The sequence below is a fragment of the Bos javanicus genome, chromosome 28, assembly GCF_032452875.1.
Source record: "Bos javanicus breed banteng chromosome 28, ARS-OSU_banteng_1.0, whole genome shotgun sequence".
Taxonomy (NCBI): Eukaryota; Metazoa; Chordata; class Mammalia; order Artiodactyla; family Bovidae; genus Bos; species Bos javanicus.
Window position 1 is genome coordinate 34,957,201 of NC_083895.1, and position 21,251 is coordinate 34,978,451.

At 52.4% G+C, this 21,251-nt stretch overlaps 1 protein-coding gene across 5 annotated transcripts in view; it reads right to left on the bottom strand.

The window, feature by feature from the left end:
- Nucleotides 1–686: 686 nt before the first annotated feature.
- The window catches only part of DLG5 (discs large MAGUK scaffold protein 5), a 121,885-nt gene continuing 101,320 nt past the window's right edge, over nt 687–21,251 (bottom strand). For all 5 annotated transcript variants that reach the window (XM_061405434.1, XM_061405436.1, XM_061405433.1 and 2 more), the window contains 15 exons: nt 20,715–20,827; nt 20,006–20,095; nt 19,670–19,820; nt 16,283–16,445; nt 16,041–16,174; nt 15,233–15,379; nt 12,910–13,093; nt 12,181–12,329; nt 11,199–11,369; nt 10,113–10,309; nt 4,417–4,560; nt 4,049–4,176; nt 3,551–3,660; nt 2,780–2,889; nt 687–1,320 (listed from right to left, as the gene is read on the bottom strand). In XM_061405434.1, the coding sequence (XP_061261418.1) occupies nt 1,217–1,320; nt 2,780–2,889; nt 3,551–3,660; nt 4,049–4,176; nt 4,417–4,560; nt 10,113–10,309; nt 11,199–11,369; nt 12,181–12,329; nt 12,910–13,093; nt 15,233–15,379; nt 16,041–16,174; nt 16,283–16,445; nt 19,670–19,820; nt 20,006–20,095; nt 20,715–20,827 (2,095 nt within the window). In that variant the 3' untranslated portion in view covers nt 687–1,216. The remainder of the gene's footprint in view (nt 1,321–2,779; nt 2,890–3,550; nt 3,661–4,048; nt 4,177–4,416; nt 4,561–10,112; nt 10,310–11,198; nt 11,370–12,180; nt 12,330–12,909; nt 13,094–15,232; nt 15,380–16,040; nt 16,175–16,282; nt 16,446–19,669; nt 19,821–20,005; nt 20,096–20,714; nt 20,828–21,251) is intronic.

The window sequence follows — 21,251 nt, forward strand, 5'->3', positions numbered from 1 at the left end:
AACAAAACAAAACAAAGCCATCCTCGTGGAGCTCTGCTCATGTTGTGAGAGCTGAAGCCAAGACTAGATAGATCCCAGTTTCTCTTGAATTTTAACAGTGACCACATTGATCCTCAAGCTTCCGTAAAAGCTCTCTTTCCAGAGTCTGAAATATGAATTGTTTTTAGATCAAACAGAGCTGATGTGCCTGACCCATTGTAAAGCATTTGGGAATTACTCTGCAAAATCTGCACTGGTAAAGGCTGTCACTATTCACAGAACCGAAGGAGGACCCAGTGGCATGCCTCAGCCCCAGCCTGACACCCTGCCCAGAACTGGCTGTGTCACAGTGAACCCACAAAGCTCTGAGGACGAGAGAACGCTGGAATCGTGAACACAGGTGGATGAGAAGTAAGAGGTGGCAGAAGGCAGGAGACAAAGTCTGAGGAATGCGCCTACAAGACGGCGGAAGTCACCTTCCTAGGTGCAGGAGAACGCGCAGCCCCACAAAGGCACTGGTTCCGCACCCACCGACGTCTAAGCAGCCGCAGTCACAGGGCCTTCCGGGAGAGGGCCACCGAGGAGCAGGGCATTCGTCACAGGGCCTTCCGGGAGAGGGCCACCGAGGAGCAGGGCATTCGTCACAGGGCCTTCCGGGAGAGGGCCACCGAGGAGCAGGGCATTCGTCACAGGGCCTTCCGGGAGAGGGCCACCGAGGAGCAGGGCATTCGTCAGAGGTCTGGTCCCACGCTAAGAACCTCCCAGAGCAAAGCGGCCCCCAGCGAGGTTCCCGAGTGTTTCGTTGAAAGCAGGCACAAAACCAACACCAAAGCGACAGTGAGGAAAAGGGCGGGGGCTGGGCAGCGACAACACGGAGCCATTCAAGTAAACATAAACAACCGAGTACTTCGAAAAGGCTTGTAAACTTGTGATCTGAAAGGTTCTCTTTGCAGCATCTCTGTTGAGCTGGCTACAAGGAAGGTTGGTGTCGAGTCCCCCACTCCACAGTCTCTGTCTTAAAGCACACACGTGTGGGAGAAGCACAGTCCGCTGGCCGGGGTCTGGATCCCGTCCGTCTGTGGCCTTCCGTCTGCAGAGGAGGTACTTCTGGAGCCCCGGTTCATGGATCCCTCCCCTTCGTGTTTACACACAGTGGCGTTGATCCGCAGTCACTGCAAAGAGCTGCACCAGGCGGTCGGGCTGGAGGCCAGGCTACAGTCATCCCCAGCGCTGTGTTCTAGAGAGGGCAGGCTGGGATCCACAGGACTTTATTTTGCTCTTGATTGACCACTGCCAAGATCTGAGTGCAAATGCTCGACAGGGCTCCTCCCTGGACGACCCCTGCAAGAGAGTCCCCAAACACACCCGTCATCGGCTCGGAGGAAGACGCCCCGAAGGAGGCGCAAACAGACCCTTCACTCTTCCTGGTGCTCTGCCTGTCTTCAGCTACTCGGCTCAACTGCTCTACCCCCGCCTCACTTCTCTTCCCTCAGCGAGAAATTGGGGAAGAAAAAGAGAGTTGAGTGCAAATCACTTCGGCTTTTTATCTATCCCTCTCGGCAACTGTTCATACCACGTTAAGATCTGGGGCTCAAACGAAGGCTGGCGTCTGATTTTCCAGGTTGCCCTGAGCCCTGTAATATGGGTGACGTGATGTCACTATGCACATAATTCGCCAGGCTCCACAGCAGTGATGACCCGGGCTGGTGTGCCTCGTCACGCAACGCGGAGTCCCAGTACATTGGGAAGCAGCCTGGGGTATGTTGTAATAGTCCAAGTGGCAGCAAGATTCTAGAGGGAACTAGGCTGGGTCTCGAGAGCTGGGCACCCCATGGCCCAGAGAAGACTCTCAGCAAAGATGATGGGCCATCCCCAGCTCCGGCTCAGGCCTGCTGCTTGGCAAGGTTTCAGCACCACGGCCCAGCAGACACTAGACAAGGGCTCTGTGCGTGCTCCGTGGAACAGCGCCACGCCCTGGCTTCCTGCCACAGATACTGACGGTGAATGTTTAGAAATGGCTATGACAATGTGACGGAGTAATTTCACATCTGCTAAATCTGATAAAAAATCAAAGCCTGTATGTCGTAAGTTTTGAAGTTTTAAATTTTCCTTTCTCTAGTAAACTGCTAAAGTATTTAACTGAAATATAGGTCTGTAATGGATTTAAAATTAAAACACAAACACACATACACAGGAGAGCCAGGACTGGGTTCTGAGACCAAATACTGCATGAGAAGCACCAATCATAACACTCTCTACATGTTACTTAAAATCACAGTCTCCACCTCTCTTGACCACGATGTTGTTATGGCCCCTACAAATGACTGATTTCATGGAAGAAGTCAGAAGCCACCAAGTACTATGGCAACTACTAAATTAGAGTTTCTTTTAGTTTGCCTTGTTTCAAAGACAAGAGACAGTAATGGTGCAGTTTGTCGTCAAACGCCACTGCGAAACTGGCCTACCCTGGAGGGTGCTGGGGATGGGTGCTCACAGCCACCACCGCTGTGCCACCTGCCTGGGGAGTGCGGAGCTGTGCCACACGGCGCCCGTGCAGCCGTAACTCAAGACCAACTGTGACCCAAGGCCAGAATCAGTGAACTTTACCTTTGGACCGACAAGCCCCCGATGCTGCCCTGTGCCTGCAATGAGACTGTCTGTAATGAAAGTGCCCACTGCGGTGGCATCACCAGGCACCCCGGAAGTGCAGGCTGTAACACTTCTAAGTTAGAAGGGCATCCTTGGGAAGGCTGTGTCCGTCTTTGCCACCCGCTCCTCTTTGGGCCCGACGCATACCTACCTGTGAAGTACCTGCTGTACTCCTGTTCAATCTTCTGAGCCGTCTCAAACTGCTCTTTGGAATGCCTCTGAGTCACCTTGTCCTTCAGGTAGATGGGGTCTCTCTGCTCCCTATCGGGACATCCAGGAACCTGGCTGAGCCTTCTCACCTTCCCCATGCCCTCCTCTCAACTTCTCTGTCCAGAATAACAGGGCTACCCCCAACCGCACGTGCGCCCCTGGGGGAGCACAGCACAGCCTGCTGGCCCCACAGGGAGCTCTGGGCAGAGACAGGGAAGAACTCAGATGCCCCAGCTGGCCCCCGAGTGCAGGTACCAGAAACCTGGGAGCACCGAAAGGCAAAGGTGAGGGGGGAGCATATGGGGGCTTGGCAAGTCGTTAGCCTAACCACAAAAACTGAAGCTCAGTAAGAGCAAAGGCCCATGCACATCACAAGTCAGCTCCTGGTGGAGCTGGGCTGCCCAGTTCCTGTGTCATCGTGAGCACCAAGACGAAAGGCAGGCGAGGGCGAGAGGGCATGGGGGTCAGGAGGGAGATACGCAGACTAAGTGGTGCAGACTCGAGGCGCTGTGGCAGCCCCCACACAGGACGGAGAGCGTTGGGGAGGGCTGTGCTGGGTTAACACGACTGGCTGGGTGTGAGATGGGCACATGGTGGGGGCGGGGGGGGTGGGGGGGGCACTCCTACCCAGGAGGCCTGTTCAAAGCCAATGCCCTGCCACCCCCCACGCCCAGCAAGGCCGGGCCAAGCCCCCGAGGAGCCGGGCACCCACTTGATGTGCTTGGCGCTCTTGTAGTGGATGAAGATGACGATGGGGTAGATGTGCATGTGGTGCAGTCGCTCGATGGCGTGCGGGGCGACGTCCAGGAGACAGTGCCGGTTCTGCAGGGAGGGAGAGGTGAACACCCGGGCAGGGGCAGGGCTGAGCCTCAGGAACTCAGCCTCTGTCTGCCATGGAGGGGCCCCACTCCTCACCTGACACTGCCCGGCCTCACCCTCTAAGTGAATACATGAGGTGCTACTGAGGAACAAGGCAGCAAAACCATTCTGACATGAAGAGGGCGTGTGACCCCGGTGGGGAAACCTCATCCAGGGAAACCTCTCCCCACAGGCTGTCAGCTTTGATGATGGCCAAGGCTGGGAACGGGGGCCATGTGCGGTCTGGACAACCCAACTCCAAACCCCTTTCCCGCCTTTACCCAGATACACGAACATTCTAAAGCGCCACCCCACCTGGCCTCAGAAACCTTACCCAGAAAGCCCATGGTACCTTTTCTGTGATCTCCTTTATGGAAGCCACAGTGGTCACGTCAAAGTGGCCACTCCTCCGCTTGTAATCGACAAACAGGCAGTCTTTGACGCCCCGCTCGATGGCCTGCTGGGAGGCCTTCATCACCTCTGCAAAGCACAGACACAGGAATCAGCAGGTGTGGCGCCGTGAGCCATCGCTGCACAGGCGGGGAAAGCACTGCACGGAAACCCAGCCCTGCCAGCCTCACTCCCAGAGAAAGAGCCAGAGGCTGAACGCTGATGCGACCCAAGTCAGAAGGATGAAAACTCTATGAGATCCACCCCGGAAGCAGGTGAACACAAACACGGGGACAGACACAGCCCAGCAGGCCTGAGGGCCGCCCTTACCAAGGGGGCATCTGCAGAACTTGCTGGGTGCCTCGTTCACCAGCATCTCCTTCACCACATCCAGGAAGGGCCCCAGGATCAGGACGGGCCTCAGGGAGGTGCAGTCCACCTTCTGGACCCGCTGATAGGCCAGGCTCACTGAATCTGGGGGAGAGAGGGCAGCAGAGGATGGGCACCCACCCGGAGCAGAGGGAGGGCCGGGAGGGGCTGGGGACCCACTGCTCCCCTGACTTTGCTTACCCCAGGCAGACCTGTCTCCTTCACTCCACAGATCCAGAGCCAGGGACCCAGCTCACCCTGGTCTGCCTAGGACTCGCCCAATTTTAGCACTGAGAGTCCCACACCCTGGGCACCAGGGCATGGCCACTCCTGCACCGTGTCCCACTCCTTGGACACCTGAGGCATTGCAGCACTTTATTCTGCTCAAATTCTCCAATGTGCATTCAACACACGGTCCCCTCACCATTAGACGTTCCGTTCTCTACAGGTGCCACCTCCCCTGAGCGGGGTGGGTCGTGTGACCCAGACCTGCCCCATGCAGTGAGCAAACTATCCCCCTTCCCATGAGCTGAAACGGACAGGACCAGGGGCAGTGACCCAGCTCTGACCCTGCAGGTGACAACCCACCCCCAGGAAATGATAGAGGGACACGAGACAAAAGGGACTTGGCTCCCTGATGGTCCCCAGAACAGAGCTGCCTCCAAGGGGCTACCTACCAACCCAGACTTTTATGTGGCAGAGAAGCTTCTTATCATGCTTCAGCCATTGTTTGGTCTCAGTTACAGCACTCAAACCAATATCCTAGTTGATACATGTAGTTAAGTCTCCCCTTCCACAAAATGAATAAAAAATGCTCACAGAAAGAGATAGCCTAAAACCAGCATGCAGATATCTTCCTGACACCTCCCAGGTACCAATCACTGTGCTGGCAACTCAGAAACACTTTTAAAAACTTTTAAAAGAATAGCACAGACCCAGGGCAAAGAACTTCCTCCAAGAGGAGATAATAACATCCCCTCTTTTAAAGCTTTGACCATGACAGGTAAGCTAGGCATCCTCTCCAACCCCCTTTCTCCAGTCTTGGTCCCTGGCAGCTTCCTCTCAACTAGCATCATTGCTGGTTATGAGGATTCAAAGTATATCCCATGGACAGAGGAGAGTGGCGGGCTACAGTCCGTAGGGTCACAAAGAGTCGGACACGACTATAACGTATACCCTTTTATGTGCTCATAAAACCTGGAAAATACGTATGTCCAACAAAAATGACAGACAATAAATATTCTGTAACCCCCTCTTTACTCAGTCTTACGTTTCTGTTGAAAGCATCCCTGTTGACTCACACTGATCCCCTTTTATCCTTTGTAACATCCTAAAACGTGAATGCACTGCACCTACCATTTCTCTGTGTATGGACATTAAGACCATGTCTTCAGCTCAACAGAATCGTCTTCTCCCGTAATGACTATTAACATTCCACACTGAGGGGCACCAATTTAGAAGTTTTCTGATCCTCTCAGAATAATCTGCTTTGTCAGAAGTCCTCATAATAACAGAACCACAGGGCTCCAAAGCCTCTCACAAGCACAATATCCAACCAGAGTCAGAGGCCCAGAGAAAATAAACTCCCTGGGAAGGGTAAATATACAAACATATAATCTGGAAGCAACCTAACGGAGGTATGTAGACTCCTTTTAAAACTGGTACAGATATTAAAATCAAAAGCATAAAAGTAATTATGTACCTAATATTCAGATAATATAAAAGGAGGTAATCAGTGTCATCCATAACATAAAGGGGTGGAGGGGAACACAGAGATGTAGCTTTTATATAAGATTGAAGCTATCATCAGTTTAAAATGAATTGCTATAACCTAAAGATATTTTATGTAATTACAATAGTAACAAAAAAAAAAAGCTATAAAATATACACAAAAGGAAATGAGAAAGAAATTAAAACATGTCACTACAACCAAAAAAAAAAAAAAAATCAGTGAAATACAAAAGAAGGCAGCAAGGAAGGAAAAGATAAGATGAAAAAGCAACAAGACATACAGAAAACAACTAAAAAATACTCTTTCATATGAGCAGTTAAGTATAAATTGATTAAATGCCCCGATTAAATGATGCAGATTGGCTGAATGCATAAATAAAAAAGATCCAACTATACGCTGTCTACAAGAGACTCACTTTAGATCTAAGGATATACATAGGCTAAAGATGAAAGGACAAGAAAAAATGGTTCATGCAAATGGGGAATCTAAAGAGAGCAGGAGTGACCATGATTGTATCAGACAAAATAGACTGGAAGACAAAAACTGTCACAAGAGACAAAGAACATTATAGTATGATAGATCATTTCTCCAAACAGGTACATCAATCCTAAGTATATGCGCACCCAGCCCTAGAATTCCCAAATAAAGTGAACACTGATGAAACTGAAGGGAGACACAGACGACACAGTATCCGTACAGGACTTCAACACCCTGACTTCAATTCTGGATGGTACAGCCAGTGCGGTGCTAAGTCACTTCAGTCGCGTCTGACTCTTTGTGACACTGTGGACGGCAGCCCGCCAGGGTCCTCTGTCCATGGGACTCTCTAGGTAAGAATACTGGAGTAGTTTGCCATGCTCTCCTCCAGGGGATCTTCCTGACCCAGAAATTGAACCCGCGTCTCTAACGTCTCTTGTGCTGGCAGGAGGATTCTTTACCACTAGCACCACCTGGGAAAGCCAGCACAATCAGACAGAAAATCAATAAGGAAACAGTACCTGAACAACACTATAAACCCATGGACCTAACACTCCCCCCTAGAGCCTCCAAGGAAGCATGGACCTAACACTCCCCCCTAGAGCCTCTAAGGAAGCATGGACCTGCCAACACCTGGATTTTGGCCCAATAGTATTGATTTTGGACTTCTGGCTTCCAGAACTGAGAGAGAATAAATGCATACTATGCTGACCACAAAGCTTGTAACATATGTTGCAAAAGCCCCAGGAAATGAATACACAGTGAAAGCTAGAGGACAATGAATAATATCTTTAAAATGCATAAACATCGACCCATCTACAATTCTACATCCAGTGAAAATCTAAGAAACTCAGACTGTCACCAACAAACCTGCATCAGAAGAAATGCTAAAGATCATAACAAGAAAATGGTAATTACATGAGGTGAGGGTACAGTCCATGGGGCCGCAAAGAGTCAGACAGGAGTGAGCAGCTGAGCACACAAACACACGCGCAAAGGGCATGTTAACTATAGCTAACCTTATTGTGGTTAATCTTTTGCAACTCATACACATATCAAATTATTGTTTTGTACACCTTAAACTTACACAATAATATATGTCAGTTATATGTCAAGTTGGAAAAAAAAAATGCTGAAGCGAGTATATATCAGAAAGAAAAAATGAGAGGGAAAGAGGATGACAGGAAGGAATGAAGAATAATGGAAAGGATAAACATAAGTGAATGACTGATGTGTAAATTAATAACACTGCTGGATTTAAAAATACATATAAAATGAAAATGATAAGCAAAAGGTAGGAAGGAGGTAAGGAAGTCATGGTGTTCTGATGTTTTAAAATTACTGAGGAAGTGGTCAAAGTCATGATTCATGTTAGTAGTAGGTCAGATACACATTGTGAGGGCTGCTGTAATCAGCACCCCCAAAAGAATAAAACAAAACTAATAAAAACTAAGAGATTGAGGAGGGGGCAGAATAACAAAAATGCTTGATTAATCCAAAAAAAGTAAGAAAAGAAAGGGAACATAAAACAGGCAGGATAACAGAAAACAAATAGTAAGATGGTAAATATATCAGTGATTTAATCAGTAATTAACTACTCCAATTAAAGGATAAAGACTGTCACTGGTGTGTTCAAATGTGAAAACATCTCAGGCTGTACACTTTTCTATAGATGTATTTGCATTTTTCTATACACATGTCTCAATAAAATGAAAAAAGATGAAGTGTCATAGTGAGTTAAAAAAAACCCTACATGCTGCTTACAGAGCCACGTAAATATGAAGCTGTAAAAAACTATGAAACGATGGGAAAAGATGAACTATGCAAACACTTAACCAATAGAAAGCTCGTGTGATAATTATACTGTAACAAAATAGAAATAGTTTTCTAGCCTTTTTTAAGGCCAGAAACATTACTAGAGATGAAACATTTTATAATGATAAAAGGGTCAATTTAACAGTAAGATATAACTATTTAAAGCCAACTTCAAAATACGTGTGTGCACGCTAAGTCGCTTCAGTCATGTCCGACTTTTTGTGACCCTGTGGACTATAGCCTGCCAGGGTCCTTGGTCCATGGGTTTCTCCAGGTAAGAATACTGGAGGGGGTCGCCATACCCTTCTCCAGGGGATCTTTCCAACCCAGGAATTGAACCGCGGGCAGGGAGGGGGCTGGGGGCAGGGAGGGAGAGGGCTCCCTCTTATGTCCCCTGCGTTGGCAGGCGGGTTCTTTACCACCAGCGCCACCTGGGAACACCCCCATAACTTAAAAACATAGAATGAAAAAAGAACTCTGAAGAACTGCAGACTAGACAAATGGCTATTTTCCAAAGACATCTACTGCTTATACACCATACACCAGAGATGCTGTCTACAGAAGAAAAGAGAAGGGAGAATCAAGCAACTATTATTCTGAAAAGACAGTCTTTTTTTTTTTTTTTTTACATTTTAAATTTAAAAATGTAAAAACCTATTTTCAGCTTGAAGGCCATTTAAGAGCAGGCAGTGAACCAGATCCAGCCCATAGACTCTGGTTTGCCAACCTCTGACCTGACTATCATGTCCGTGGGCCATGAACAAGGGCGGGACTCATTCAACTCACTGCATCGAAGACCTGAAATAACAGGTGAGGAAGCAGGGGAGGAGGAAGCCAGCTGTCCTGCCTTCTGAGGCCCACTGCCCCCTCACCCCGCCCACAGCCTGCCTATCAGGGAGGGCACACCTTCCAGGACAGGGGTCACACCCGGGGGTCCAGGGAGCAGCATTCATCAGAGCCTCCTGCTTTACAGGACAAATATACCGTTCCACAGGGCGACCTGCCAAAGGATGTCTGACACTCCCTGACATGCAACGCCAGGACTGGGCAGATGCCTGGCCCTGGGAGGATCCTGTAAGGAGTAAAGCCAGAAAGGCCAAGATCTGCACAGTGGCCCCTGGTTACCACCAAGCAGCCTGGAATAACCTCAAAACAAACTAGAGGCAATGCACCGGGCAAGAACTGCTTTTTGCCCACCCAATATCCATCTTCCTTTCTTCCTTACTAGGAGAACCTGCTTTACTGAAGCCAGCGAGGCACCAGTGAAGACCTTGCCATTTCAGCCTCCCTTGCAGTTGCAAGCGGTCAATGAGGGGTAAGTGGAAAATGAAGAGGGGGCTTCCAAGTAAGCTGTTTAAAGAGGCACACCGTTGCCATGCCCTTTTCTTCTTGCTGCCTGAACATGGATGTGATGGCAGGAGATGGGGAGACCTTAAGGACAGAGGACACATCCTACAGGTGGTAGACTCTGAGGACTGCAGCACCACCATCCCAACCCAGACACACTCCTTGATCAATTATGTCTGAGAAAAGCAAACCCCTGTCTTTGTTCACGTCATTGCAGTGAGGCTTCTGTGGTCAAGAGCAAACCTCAGCCTGAGAGCCCGCTGGGGAAGCCAGCTCAGTCACTTGCCTTCAAAGAGTGGAATGGAGTCATTGGAAAAGGTGTCCAGTGCAAGGAGGTCTTTCCCATCTTTGGACCCGCTGCGTTTGTGCTTATGTTTCCTTCGAAAGAAGGATCTGCGTGCAGCCGCCGAGAGCGTCTTTGCAGCGCTGCTGTCGTCTTTGACTTCAGACATGCTGAGCCTCCGGGAGAATTCTTGGTCCATTCTGAAGACAAGAGCACAGCAGTGCTGGGAAGGGCCAAGGGACCGTCGCCTGTCGCCCTGCCCACCTGCGGCGAGGAGGATCAACGCTGGGGCTCCAGGCTCCCCACCCCAACCCTCTGTAGGTTTCCTGGCCACTTCAGCACCCAAGCCCCCGAGGACCCCCTGGTGCCAGTACTCTGGGGTGGCACCCACACCAATGCTGGGCAGTTCTCAGAGCAGGCCAACTCCTATATTCAGATGAGGGTCAGAGGGAGCTGCTAAGACAGCCTTCCCTTGTGACACTAAAAAGTATAATTCCAGCCACAAAAAGGAGGAAAGCATAGAAATGCACTGCAACACGGAAGAACCATGAAAAAAATCATGCCAAGTAGAGGGAGTTGGTCACAAAAGACCATGTGCTGTATGTATGACTCCATTAATGGAAAGTCCAGACAGGGAACCTTGTAGAGACAGAAAGGAGACCAGTGGTGGCTCAGGGTTAGCAACAGGGGGCAGGTAGACAGAACAAGGCGGGTAGCTGAAGGGTACAAGGCTTCTCTCTGAGATGGTGAAAATATTCTCAAATTGACTATGGTGATGGTTGCACGTATCTGTGAAAACACTAAAAGCCAAGGAATCGCATACTTTGGGTAAATGCATGGCACATGAATTATATCTCAACAAACATAATTAAAAAAAGCATGTCTCCTAAGTTGCCACTATACTTCTGACTTGGATACATCACTGACCTAAACTTGGAACAGCTTTTTGGACAAGCGACTTTGGCAAAACTTACAGAGCAGAAGCTGAGACGACATCAGAATAAGCGCCCAGCAGCCCAGGCGCCATCACATGGTATGTCCCCACGGGCGCCGCCCGCCCCAGCCCCAGGCCGACTCTAGAACACTCACACGTATTTGCTGGGGATCTGCCCGCGCTGCATCTTCTGGGCATTCTCATCCAGCTGCCAGGCCATCCAGGACCCAAATGAGCCCTGGGGCAAGGTGTCATCCACATACAGGATGTCGTCTTTCTTAAAGCTCAGCTCAGGCTCCACCTCTGCCAGTCGCTCATACAGGGCCCTGGACCGGGAGATGGAGGGGAAGAGTCAGGCCACAGGCCGCCCCTTACAGCCAAGCTCCGAGGCCCACTCTCCTGCTCTTAAGCTCTCCCCAGACCACGATCAGGACCCATCTCTCCCCACTCTAGCAGCAGTTCCCAAAGGAGGGAGCATCACGAGCCCCTCACGCCCATCAGATAAAAGCCTTTTTGCCAAGGACCAAGGCCATATCTCCACTTCCAAAAGAGTCTTTCTCATTTGCACTCCTCCCACATCAAAGTCGATGCTTCCTACACAGCGGAAACTTCTCAGAATGGAAGCGTGCCATCCTTGACTGAGGAGGGTGTACCTAGACACAGGGACCCCGTACCTCACGGTACACAGTAAATCAGTACTTGCCATTCTTGTGTGGCCTCAGATCTCATGAAGAAAGCTGCATGCCTCCTAGAAAATGCCTGATGCCTGTGCCCCACCCCCTACTCTGCCCTTTTCATGTATTCCTTCAGGGCACTCCAGATGCTGCGACATCCACACACACTGCAGAGGGGTGTGCAGACTGAGTCAGGGGAGACCCGGAGAGGGGCACAGGCCACAGGAAAACGGGGCTCAGCGGCCTCAAACTTCCCCAGGCCCAAAACCCTAAAGAGAGAGCCTGTCTCACCCGAGGAGCTTTCAAGGGTTTTTCTAAGTAAGCTTAGAATTTGGGGCCCAAGTAATAATGCTCATAGTCCCATCCCTCAAGGGCAAGAAACACAGGGACGTTCACAGGGAACAGCCTCCATCAAAAGCCCCTCCCCAAGCCCCAAGTTCCTGGCAGCCCTGGCCACTGATACCTGATGTAGAAACTGTCGCCAGGCAGGCCCTTAATCTTGGAGAACTCCTCAGGGCGGTACTGCACCTTCAGGCGGACGCTGTCCTTGGGCTTCAGCATCTCCACGTAGACCTCCTCCACTGTCTTGCTGCGTACATCCAGACCGCCATACTACCCAGAGATGGAGACGGGGGTCAGAGGGCAGAAGCAGGGAGGCCTGGGCACCCGTGAGGGGCCAGTAGTGGGATAAGGAGAAGATTCAGCATCCCCATCACTGGGCATCCATCTGCCCCACGTCTACAGAGGCTGAGGCCTCTACCGAGTGCCTGCTCTGCCCTCAACTGCTCCCAGCAGAGACCCTGTTCTAGCCTCCCAGCCAGTGAGGCCTACTGGAAACACGGCACTTCCCCTTGCTAAAGCTCCTTGTAGCTTTCAGTACCTACAACCTGCCTCCCCCATCCAACGGGAGACCCAGTGAGAGGGAGATGGTGCTCACCATCAGACTCGAGTCCTGGTCCTACTGCTGCCAGGAGCAGAGCATCTGCCCTCCCGATGCCAGTGCCCAAGCTGGGTCCTAACATGCCTAATATGCCTGCTTCCCTAATATTTACCCAGAGTGGGTCTGGGTAGCGTTCAACACCCAATGGGATGCCAGGCTGTGCTCCCCCGCCTCCATGTCACCTGAGACGGCAGGAAGCCCGACACGTGGGCAGAGGGCAGCCTGGCTGCTGCTCGGCAGCTCAGAACTTACCTCAAGGATGAGGTCCCCGGGCACGAGGCCGTCGGGGCCCCTGGCAGGACTGTCGTCCTCCACCTCGGCCACAAACACCCCGTGCAGGTTCCCTCCACATAAGTGCACGCCAAGCTCCAACTGCGACTTCTTGATGAAGACGACTCGGGGCTCTGGGGTCTTCTTGGTGGCATCTCCCACCATCCTTTCAGGAAGGAAAACGAAGCTCTTCAATTGTGCACAGGAAGGGAGGCAGGCGCGAACAAAGACGAAACGGTGGTGACACCCTGACCATTTTCTGCTCCCCTCTCAGGTCTCATGAGGCCCCAGAACCAGGAGCCAGGAGTGAGGCTGACACAGCTCTACCTGTAGTGGCTCGGTTTATAGGCAGGGCACTGAGATGAGGCAGAGGTGAACACACAGCCATGGTCACCCCGCCACTCAGGGACAGAGTGGACATCAACGCCGCTATTTCCAGCCCAGCTGTCCATCACACGTCGTGGGTTGCATCTCACCCACCTGGATTGCACTTGTTTTCCTAATTTTATTCTCCTGAGAAAGTCAGAGCTGGGGTAACCTCCAGGCCACAACTCATTCAGCAAATGTTTACTGAGCAGTGTCTATGGCCCAGAGGGTACTGAACCAAAAGCCACCAAGGAACTCACAACACAGGGACACTGAAAGGCTAGCAAATAAACTGAGCAAAGGCAACGGGGCAGCAATGGAGCCTGATGAGTGGGACCTCAGGGGAGCAGCCAGAAAGTGACAAAACTTTTGCTGCAGGCAAGTATAGCCAAGATTGTCGGGAGAAATATCAATAACCTCAGATACGCAGATGACACCACCCTTATGGCAGAAAGTGAAGAGGAAATAAAGAGCCTCTTGATGAAAGTTAAAGAGGAGAGTGAAAAGCTGGCTTAAAGGTCAACATTCAGAAAACTAAGATCATGGCATCCGGTCCCATCACCTCATGGCAGATAGATGGGGAAACAATGGAAACGGTGACAGACTATTTTCTTGGGCTCCAAAATCACTGCAGATGGTGATGGCAGCCATGAAATTAAGAGACACTTGCTCCTTGGAAGAAAAGCTATAACAAACTTAAGACAGCATATTAAAAAGCAGAGACATCATTTTGCCAACAAAGGTCCGTCTAGTCAAAGCTATCATTTTTCCAGTAGTCATGTATGGATGTGAGAGTTGGACCATAAAGAAAGCTGAGCACCTAAGAGCGGATGCTTTTGAACTGTGTGTTGGAGAAGACTCCCAAGAGTCCCCTGGATTGCAAGGAGATCAAACCACTCAATCCTAAAGGAACTCAGTCCTGAATATTCATTGGAGGACTGATGCTGAAGCTGAAACTCCAATACTTGGGCCACCTGATGTGAAGAACTGACTCATAAAAGACCCCGATGCTGGGAAGATTGAAGGCAGGAGAAGGGGATGACAGAGGATGAGATGGTTGGAGAGCATCACTGACTTGATGGACATGAGTTTGAGCAAGCTCCAGGAGTTGGTGATGGATAGGGAGGCCTGGTGTGCTGCAGTCCACAGGGTCATAAAGAGTCAGACATGACTGAACTGAAGTGCACCCCTCACAGGCACAGTGAAGGGTCACAAGCAGGAGAGCCCTGAAGAGGCCCCAGCCTCCAGCCTGTAACTTCCGTGAGGAATCCATCAACGCCATGCCAGAGAAAGGGCTCCGTCCAGGATTGCAGGAACACCTCCCAACCCAGCCTGCACAGCCCTCGCCCCACCTCCCCTCCAGTTCCTGTGAGAACAGGGCCTCCTCCTGCCCATACTACCACTGGTCCCTCCTCCTGACTTCTCTCCATGCCCACCCTTTGCGTGGGTAACCCCTGCTCGTCCTGAACACTGTCACTCAGCTCCCAGCCATGCTCCATCATGGCCCCCGGTCCCCCTCCCAGCACTTCAGCTGTGCTGTACACGCCTGTTCACTGATCTACCACCCTCAAACCAGGAGCTCCTTGGGGGCAACACTGCTGTGGATGGCCAGAGCCCCAGCCTGGATGGGTGAGGACTGTGGGATTCAGCATCTGAGAACAAGTGAAGTGAGAAAAGGAGGAGAAAAAGAAAAAAAGTAGAGCCAGGATTGAGTCAGTGGAAAAACTAGAGAAAAAAGAGAGGGCAGGAGAGAGAGAGGGAAAAGGACTGGCATGCTCCCCACACCAAATCCTGACAAGCTGGTGTGCCATCTGCAATGCAGGGCAGCGCTGGGACCACGTCCCTCAGAGGATGCACAGGGGCTATAAAAATGACCTTCCTGGCCGCCCCGCTCAACCCAGGTGCACTGACGGAAGGCTCTTGGCAAGCAGTTACTGACCTGGAGCTGGGGGTGCTCTGCTTGGCCGGGGGTGTGCCAGGGCCCTCGTCCTGCTCCATCAGCGGGTCAATGACAGAGGGATGCTCTGGGGTGGTGGCCCCGCTGCCCTGGAGAGTGGAGTGAATACCAACGGGGTCCAGGTGGGAGCTGGGGACAGAGGACAGGAAGAATAAGGAATGGCAGGCAGCTGCCCAGAGCCATCCCGCTGTGGTGGTGCTGGGCTCTGGGATGTGAACGAAGACCAGGTCACACAGCTCTATGATCTGAGCCCTGAAAAGAGCAAGTGCCTTGGCAGCTTGGACTCAGTTGTCCACCTGCATGATCTGCCTGTCCTCAACCTGAGGGCAAACGGTGAGCCTGAGGACACATGAATCCGCTGCTCCCCTTTCCTGTGTCTGAGCATCTCAGCCCCACCCCTGCACCACAGGGGCACTTCTCTCTCTCTGCTTACCTGTCCTGCAACCTGCAGCACAAAGGCAGGTGTCCGGCGTCTGCCCACGGACAGGGGTCGGATCGCTCAATGTGAGGATCCACCTCAGGCCTCAGTGCCTGGCTACCACACACATGTGCCGGGGCATCCTGCTTCACAGGGTGCCTGACCACCTGTTTCCACACCCCATTTCTGGAGGGGAAACCCTCCCTTGATATGTCTCTTCTCCAGAGCCCAAGGCTGCTCAACTCTCCTCTCATGGCAGCAGAATCCCCAGAGCTTGCAGCTGCACATGGTTTCCTCAGAGCAAGCCACACACCTGCGGCCTCCACTTCTCCTCCCGCAGCCCAGATGCCCTTCGGAGGCCCAGGACCTCACCTGGACCGGGAGTGGCTGCTAAGCTGGTGCATGTGCGGGTTGTACTGGGCCAGAATGGTGATGGTGTCGCACTGCTGCCCGATGATGAGCCGGGCCTGCTGCTCTGTGGCGCTCCGCAGGTTGATGCCATTGAACTAGGAAACACGGAGAACGGGCTCAGCAAGGAGAGAAGAGGGCACGGAGGAGGTCCTGGGACTCAGAAAGGGATGAGGGGAGGGGGAGAAGGGCGGCTTCCCGCTCACCTCAAGTAACTGGTCCCCATACTCAAGGCCAGCCTGGTGAGCGATGCTCCCCCCGGTCACCTTGGAGACGTAGACGCCACCCTTCTCCCCACTCACAATGGAGATGCCCAGCGGCTCCGAGCCCTTCTGCAGCTTCACATGGCGTGGCTCCTCCACATAGGGCCTTGGAAGAGAGCCAATGGTTTTGGGGACTTAGACTCAAAGGGAAGGTCTGGGGAGGGTCTGAGGTCAGGCATGCATTCGCTATGCAGAGAGGGCCAGGGAACGTGGACGCTCCTATGACGACACAGCTGGATGGGCACATGATGAAGTCCACCCTCACACAGTGGTGATGCACAACCCATGCACCACACAACCCATGCAATACAAACACGACCCCCACGGTGGACACAGAGGCATCAGTCCCAAAGTCACAGAGTGGTCCGTGTGAACTATAAGCACTGATATACGCAGGGAAAGGGCACACAGGCTTCCACGACCGGAGAGGAATGGCCTCACGATGTGCAATTTACAAACCTCCAGTGGGGTCTCAGACGCCCTCGGAGGAAAAGAAGTGCTTTCTGGGATGATGTTTACCCCCAAAGGGACAATGTGAAATACCAGTTTTTATATTTACCAGTACACAGGGTGATGTAAACTGATCATGAAATTAAGCTGCTGCAAACCCGAGGCATTTAAAAGGGGTCGGGGAGGCTGGGAGCAAGGTGACACCATGCAGTCGCTGGCCCCAGGCTGCCACCCACCGCCCTGAGGGAATGAGGGGCATGGGGGCTGGGGTGGGGCCCTGCTGTCGGGCCAACCTCAGACTCCTCAGCGAGGAGGACCTGGGCCTGGCAGCCGCAGGCAATCTCAGGAGGGATCTGTGGTGGTGGAGGCATCTGGAAGGTGCAAAGGGTTAGAAAGAAGAGAGGGGTGATTGGAGGAGAAAGACAACCACGGAGGCCTGGAATGTAACAGACAGACAGCTGCATGACACTGAGCCACCAGGGCCGCGCTGCACGCAGCCTGGGCTCCAAGCAGAGCACCGCCCCCAGGTCCCCTCCTCCAGAGCACGTGGGTGGGTGTGAATCCACGTGTAGAAGGGCAGGTGGGCAGCGGGGAGCCCTTTTTGAGGTAATCCTTCCTTTTTAACCTCCTGAATAATTTAAACTTTTATAATATGCAGAGTTTTGTCAAAACAATAAAGCTTCTTTGTAAAAGAGGTTCATAAAATATACTTAGTATTACAAATAGCTTGAAACATAACATTAAGGAGGAAATCTTTACGTATATAAAATAAGATAAAATGCATTTACACTGTAAATGTAATACTTGCGTGTGTGCGCATGTACACGCACACACCCCCACTTGTACACGCGCACCCCCCCCCCGCCCCCGCCAAAAGGTTAAATAACAGCAATTGAATCTCTGGTTGATGATCAGTGGTCCCCAACCTTTTCAGCACCAGGGATCAATTTCATGGAAGACAATTTATCCACGAACCAGGGTTGGAGAAGATGGTTTTGGAATGATTCAAATGCATTACATTTATTATGCACATTATTTCTTATCTACTGCCACCACTGATCTGACAGGAGGTACTGGTCTGAGGCCCAGATGTTGGGGACCCCTGAATTATGCAACCTTTTTTCTTTCTAAATCCTCCTGAAACCATCTCCCCCAACCCTGGTCCATGGAAAAATTGTCTTCCATGAAATATATCTCTGGTGCTGAAGAGGCTGGGGACCGCTGATCATCAGAGATTCAATTGTTTACCCGGTTTTCAATAATGGTAGTGTATTTTAGACTGAAGAAAAGAGGGACTATTTTTAATGAGTAATCCGTCCTTCAGCCAGGTCACACACATGTTAAACTTGATGTCATTTAAGCACCATGAAGGCAGGTGTCATTGACACACACACGCTCACACACATCGGTTCTCTATGCTCTATAGAGGAAGCTAAGGGGATGTCCAATTGCATAAGACAAGGCCCCTTCTGATTCTGAGGAACCCACCATACTGGGGGGAAGATCTTGTTCCCTCAAAGACCTGAGCTGGGGTTCAGTAAAACCACACCCCTTCAGGGCCAGTGTGTGCTCCCGTCTGCACAATGCAGGTGAGGCTCTCATGAACACATCCATACAAACTGCGCCTGACCCCCCGGGGGCCTGCTGGCAGTTACAGGCACAAGCTGCGCTCCAGTTCACACTTGCTTGGTGTGCTGTCTCACAAGTTCAGACTGTCAAGTCAGATGAGGTTTTCTTAATGACGGGCCCAGCCAGCAGCATCGTTTCTATGGCTCATAGCTACAAGGGCCCTCGGCTTTTTGGACTGAAGTAGAGGAAAGTAGCTCTAGTCCTTGGTCATTCAGTTGTGTCTGACTCTTTAGGACCCTGTGGACTGTAGCCCACAAGGCTCCTCTGTCCATGGTATTTCCCAGGCAAGAATACTGGAGTGTGTTGCCGTTGCCTTCTGCAGGGCATCTTCTCGACCCAGGGATTGAACCTGCGTCTCCTGCACTGAAGGCAGATTCTTTACTATCTGAGCCACCAGGGGAGCTGCAGTCCTTGCAAGTAATTAAATAAAGGTAAGTTTGAGCTTAATCCTATCTCCCACTACCATCTAGAGAGAACCCTTTAAATAGAAATCCGACCTGGTGAATCCCACTCTAAAGAACAACTGAAGCGGATGAGGAGCCCACAGAGTTTGTGCAGGGAGGGATGGCCCTGAGAAGAGGCACGTCTGGAGGGACAGCTGCTTTTCAAAATGAACCAATAAATGGCTAAGTTGTACGTGTATGCCTCATACACTTTTTTTTCCTACGTGTGTTTTATCTCACAATAAGCTTGGGGGCAGAGGTCAAGCAATGCAGCTATGTTCTGGGGTCAAAAAGCAAAGGATAAGAACGAGTCTGATTCTAATTAAGGTAGGCTGATCGCTAACCAAGTGAGCACAGACAGACTACTCCAAATTCCCAACTTCAGTCTCCTCCCCTTACATGGGGTCAGTGCTGACACTGCTGATCACGGGGTTACACGAGGATTGCACAACTTACTATGTGGACAGTGCTTAAACAAGGGCCTGGGAGGTAGTGAATGGCATCACTCCATCACAATGTCAGGTCGACGCCAGCATCACTTGCTGGAGCCCCCCACCTCCGCCTGCGGGCACTCAGTGTAAGAGCTCACCCTGCCTCCCTGGCCAGCCAGGTGCGCCCCTCCTCCAGCATCAGGAGCGCACAGGACTCCCTCATGACGTCCTGCAGCAAGACACCAGCGAATGCGAGGCGACCCAAGCCGCAGCGGCCTCGCTGGACGTCAACTCTGTGGGCCCTCCCCAACCCCCGGCACCTCCCAGGACTCAGCGCTGGCCCACCGCAGGGGCGCCCGTCCCCCGGGCCTGCTCACCTGTCCTTCCTGCGCTCCCCGGGGGCAGCAGGGTTGACAGCAATCCTGGGCAACGTGGCGGCTGAGGTCTGGGACTGGCTACAGGAGGACAGGCCTTCTACGCTGAGGGGAGACTGCGGGGGTGTGCTGCACTCCGAGTGCGACAGCGAGCCTGCGGGGCGGGCGGGTGCGGGCCAGACGGCCCAGACACACGGCCGTGAGCGCAGGTGCCTGAGGCCTGCCCTGCCGGCCATTACTGATGGCGGAGGTAGTGGGGGAGCTGTGAGCGGTGCCCAGAGCCCCCACCTTGAGGACGGAGGGGCCAGCAGGGGAGGGAAGCACTGAGGAAGACCTCACCTCTGTCAGAGCCCACGACAGACCGCGGGTATCTCGGCGTCGATGGGATTTTAATGCGTTCTGCCTTGAACTGCAAATTGCTGGAAGACCCTGTGGCTCCACAAGAAGACAAAAGCTTAGGCTTGTGACTGAACAGTGCCCCTCACTCCCTCCCCACCACCCTAGGGGTCAGGAAAGATACACGGTTACACAGAAGTAAGCGGGCCCGGCCATTTGTCCCTGGGGGTGTCTCAACGTGGGACCGTCAGGGAAAGCAGACGCTCAGTCCCCAGCATGTGAATAATCTGTGCAGGGGGAGGCTGCCGCAGAACGGTATCAAGTCTGGCTCCAGCCCCGAGCAGACGGTAACCCAGGTGACAAAAGTCACTGTGGTCTTGTCTCCACAAGGCTGGAAGCAGCCCCACACGAGTGTCCTTCTGGGATAACTGTCAGGCTCGACTCCAGGTGGCATTCTCTGAACAGCAACGCAACATCCCCCAGAATGACCTCAGGGTAGGAGCAGGGCTCCTGGGCTAGAGATCATCAGAGCAACTGCATGGCCACCGTGGGAAGCTGCAGGAAGGCCACAGGAAAGGGCTCTGGGTGCAGAATGGAGTCAGCCTCGGCCCCAGGTCAGGAGAGGGGCCACCGGGAGGTCTGGGCATGAGGGTGTGGATGCAAAGGAAGGCTGGTGCCTGCTCCGGCGAGAAGGCTCCAGTAGCGTACTTACCAAGGCGGGCACTGGAGGGCAGGGAGTTGGACCCATGGGAGGCTCTCATGTCAGAGCAGTCGCTGCAGGCCCTGGGGCTCAGGTCCAGGCTGAGGCGGCCCTGGTGCTGGACACTGTGTGAGAAGCAGACAGGTGAGGAGCTCGGGAGGAAGACCAGGATGGGACCAAGTGACTGGCTTTCCCGAGGCCCTCTGCCAGCTCAAAGCAACCCAGAAGCCGCTCCCGGGCAGCTGAGGACACTGACCACCCACAGCCGCGCACAGAGGGCCCTGCAAGCCCCGGGCCAGGACCAGGCAGAAGGGACTGCAGAAGGCCTGAATCCTGCAGAAGGTGGGCAGGGCGAAGCTGGACGGCACCGAGGACAGAGTCCTGCACCTCCCTCAGGAAAGCCCGCCCAGGAGACTGGAGAGTGGAGGGCGGGGAGACGACATAGCCCAGGTCAGGGCTGGCCTGCCCAACAGTGACCTCCTCTAGCTGTGAGACTCCATCTCGTCAGTGCTTGCAGCCTTCCAGTGGTCTTCACTGCACTCAGGATAA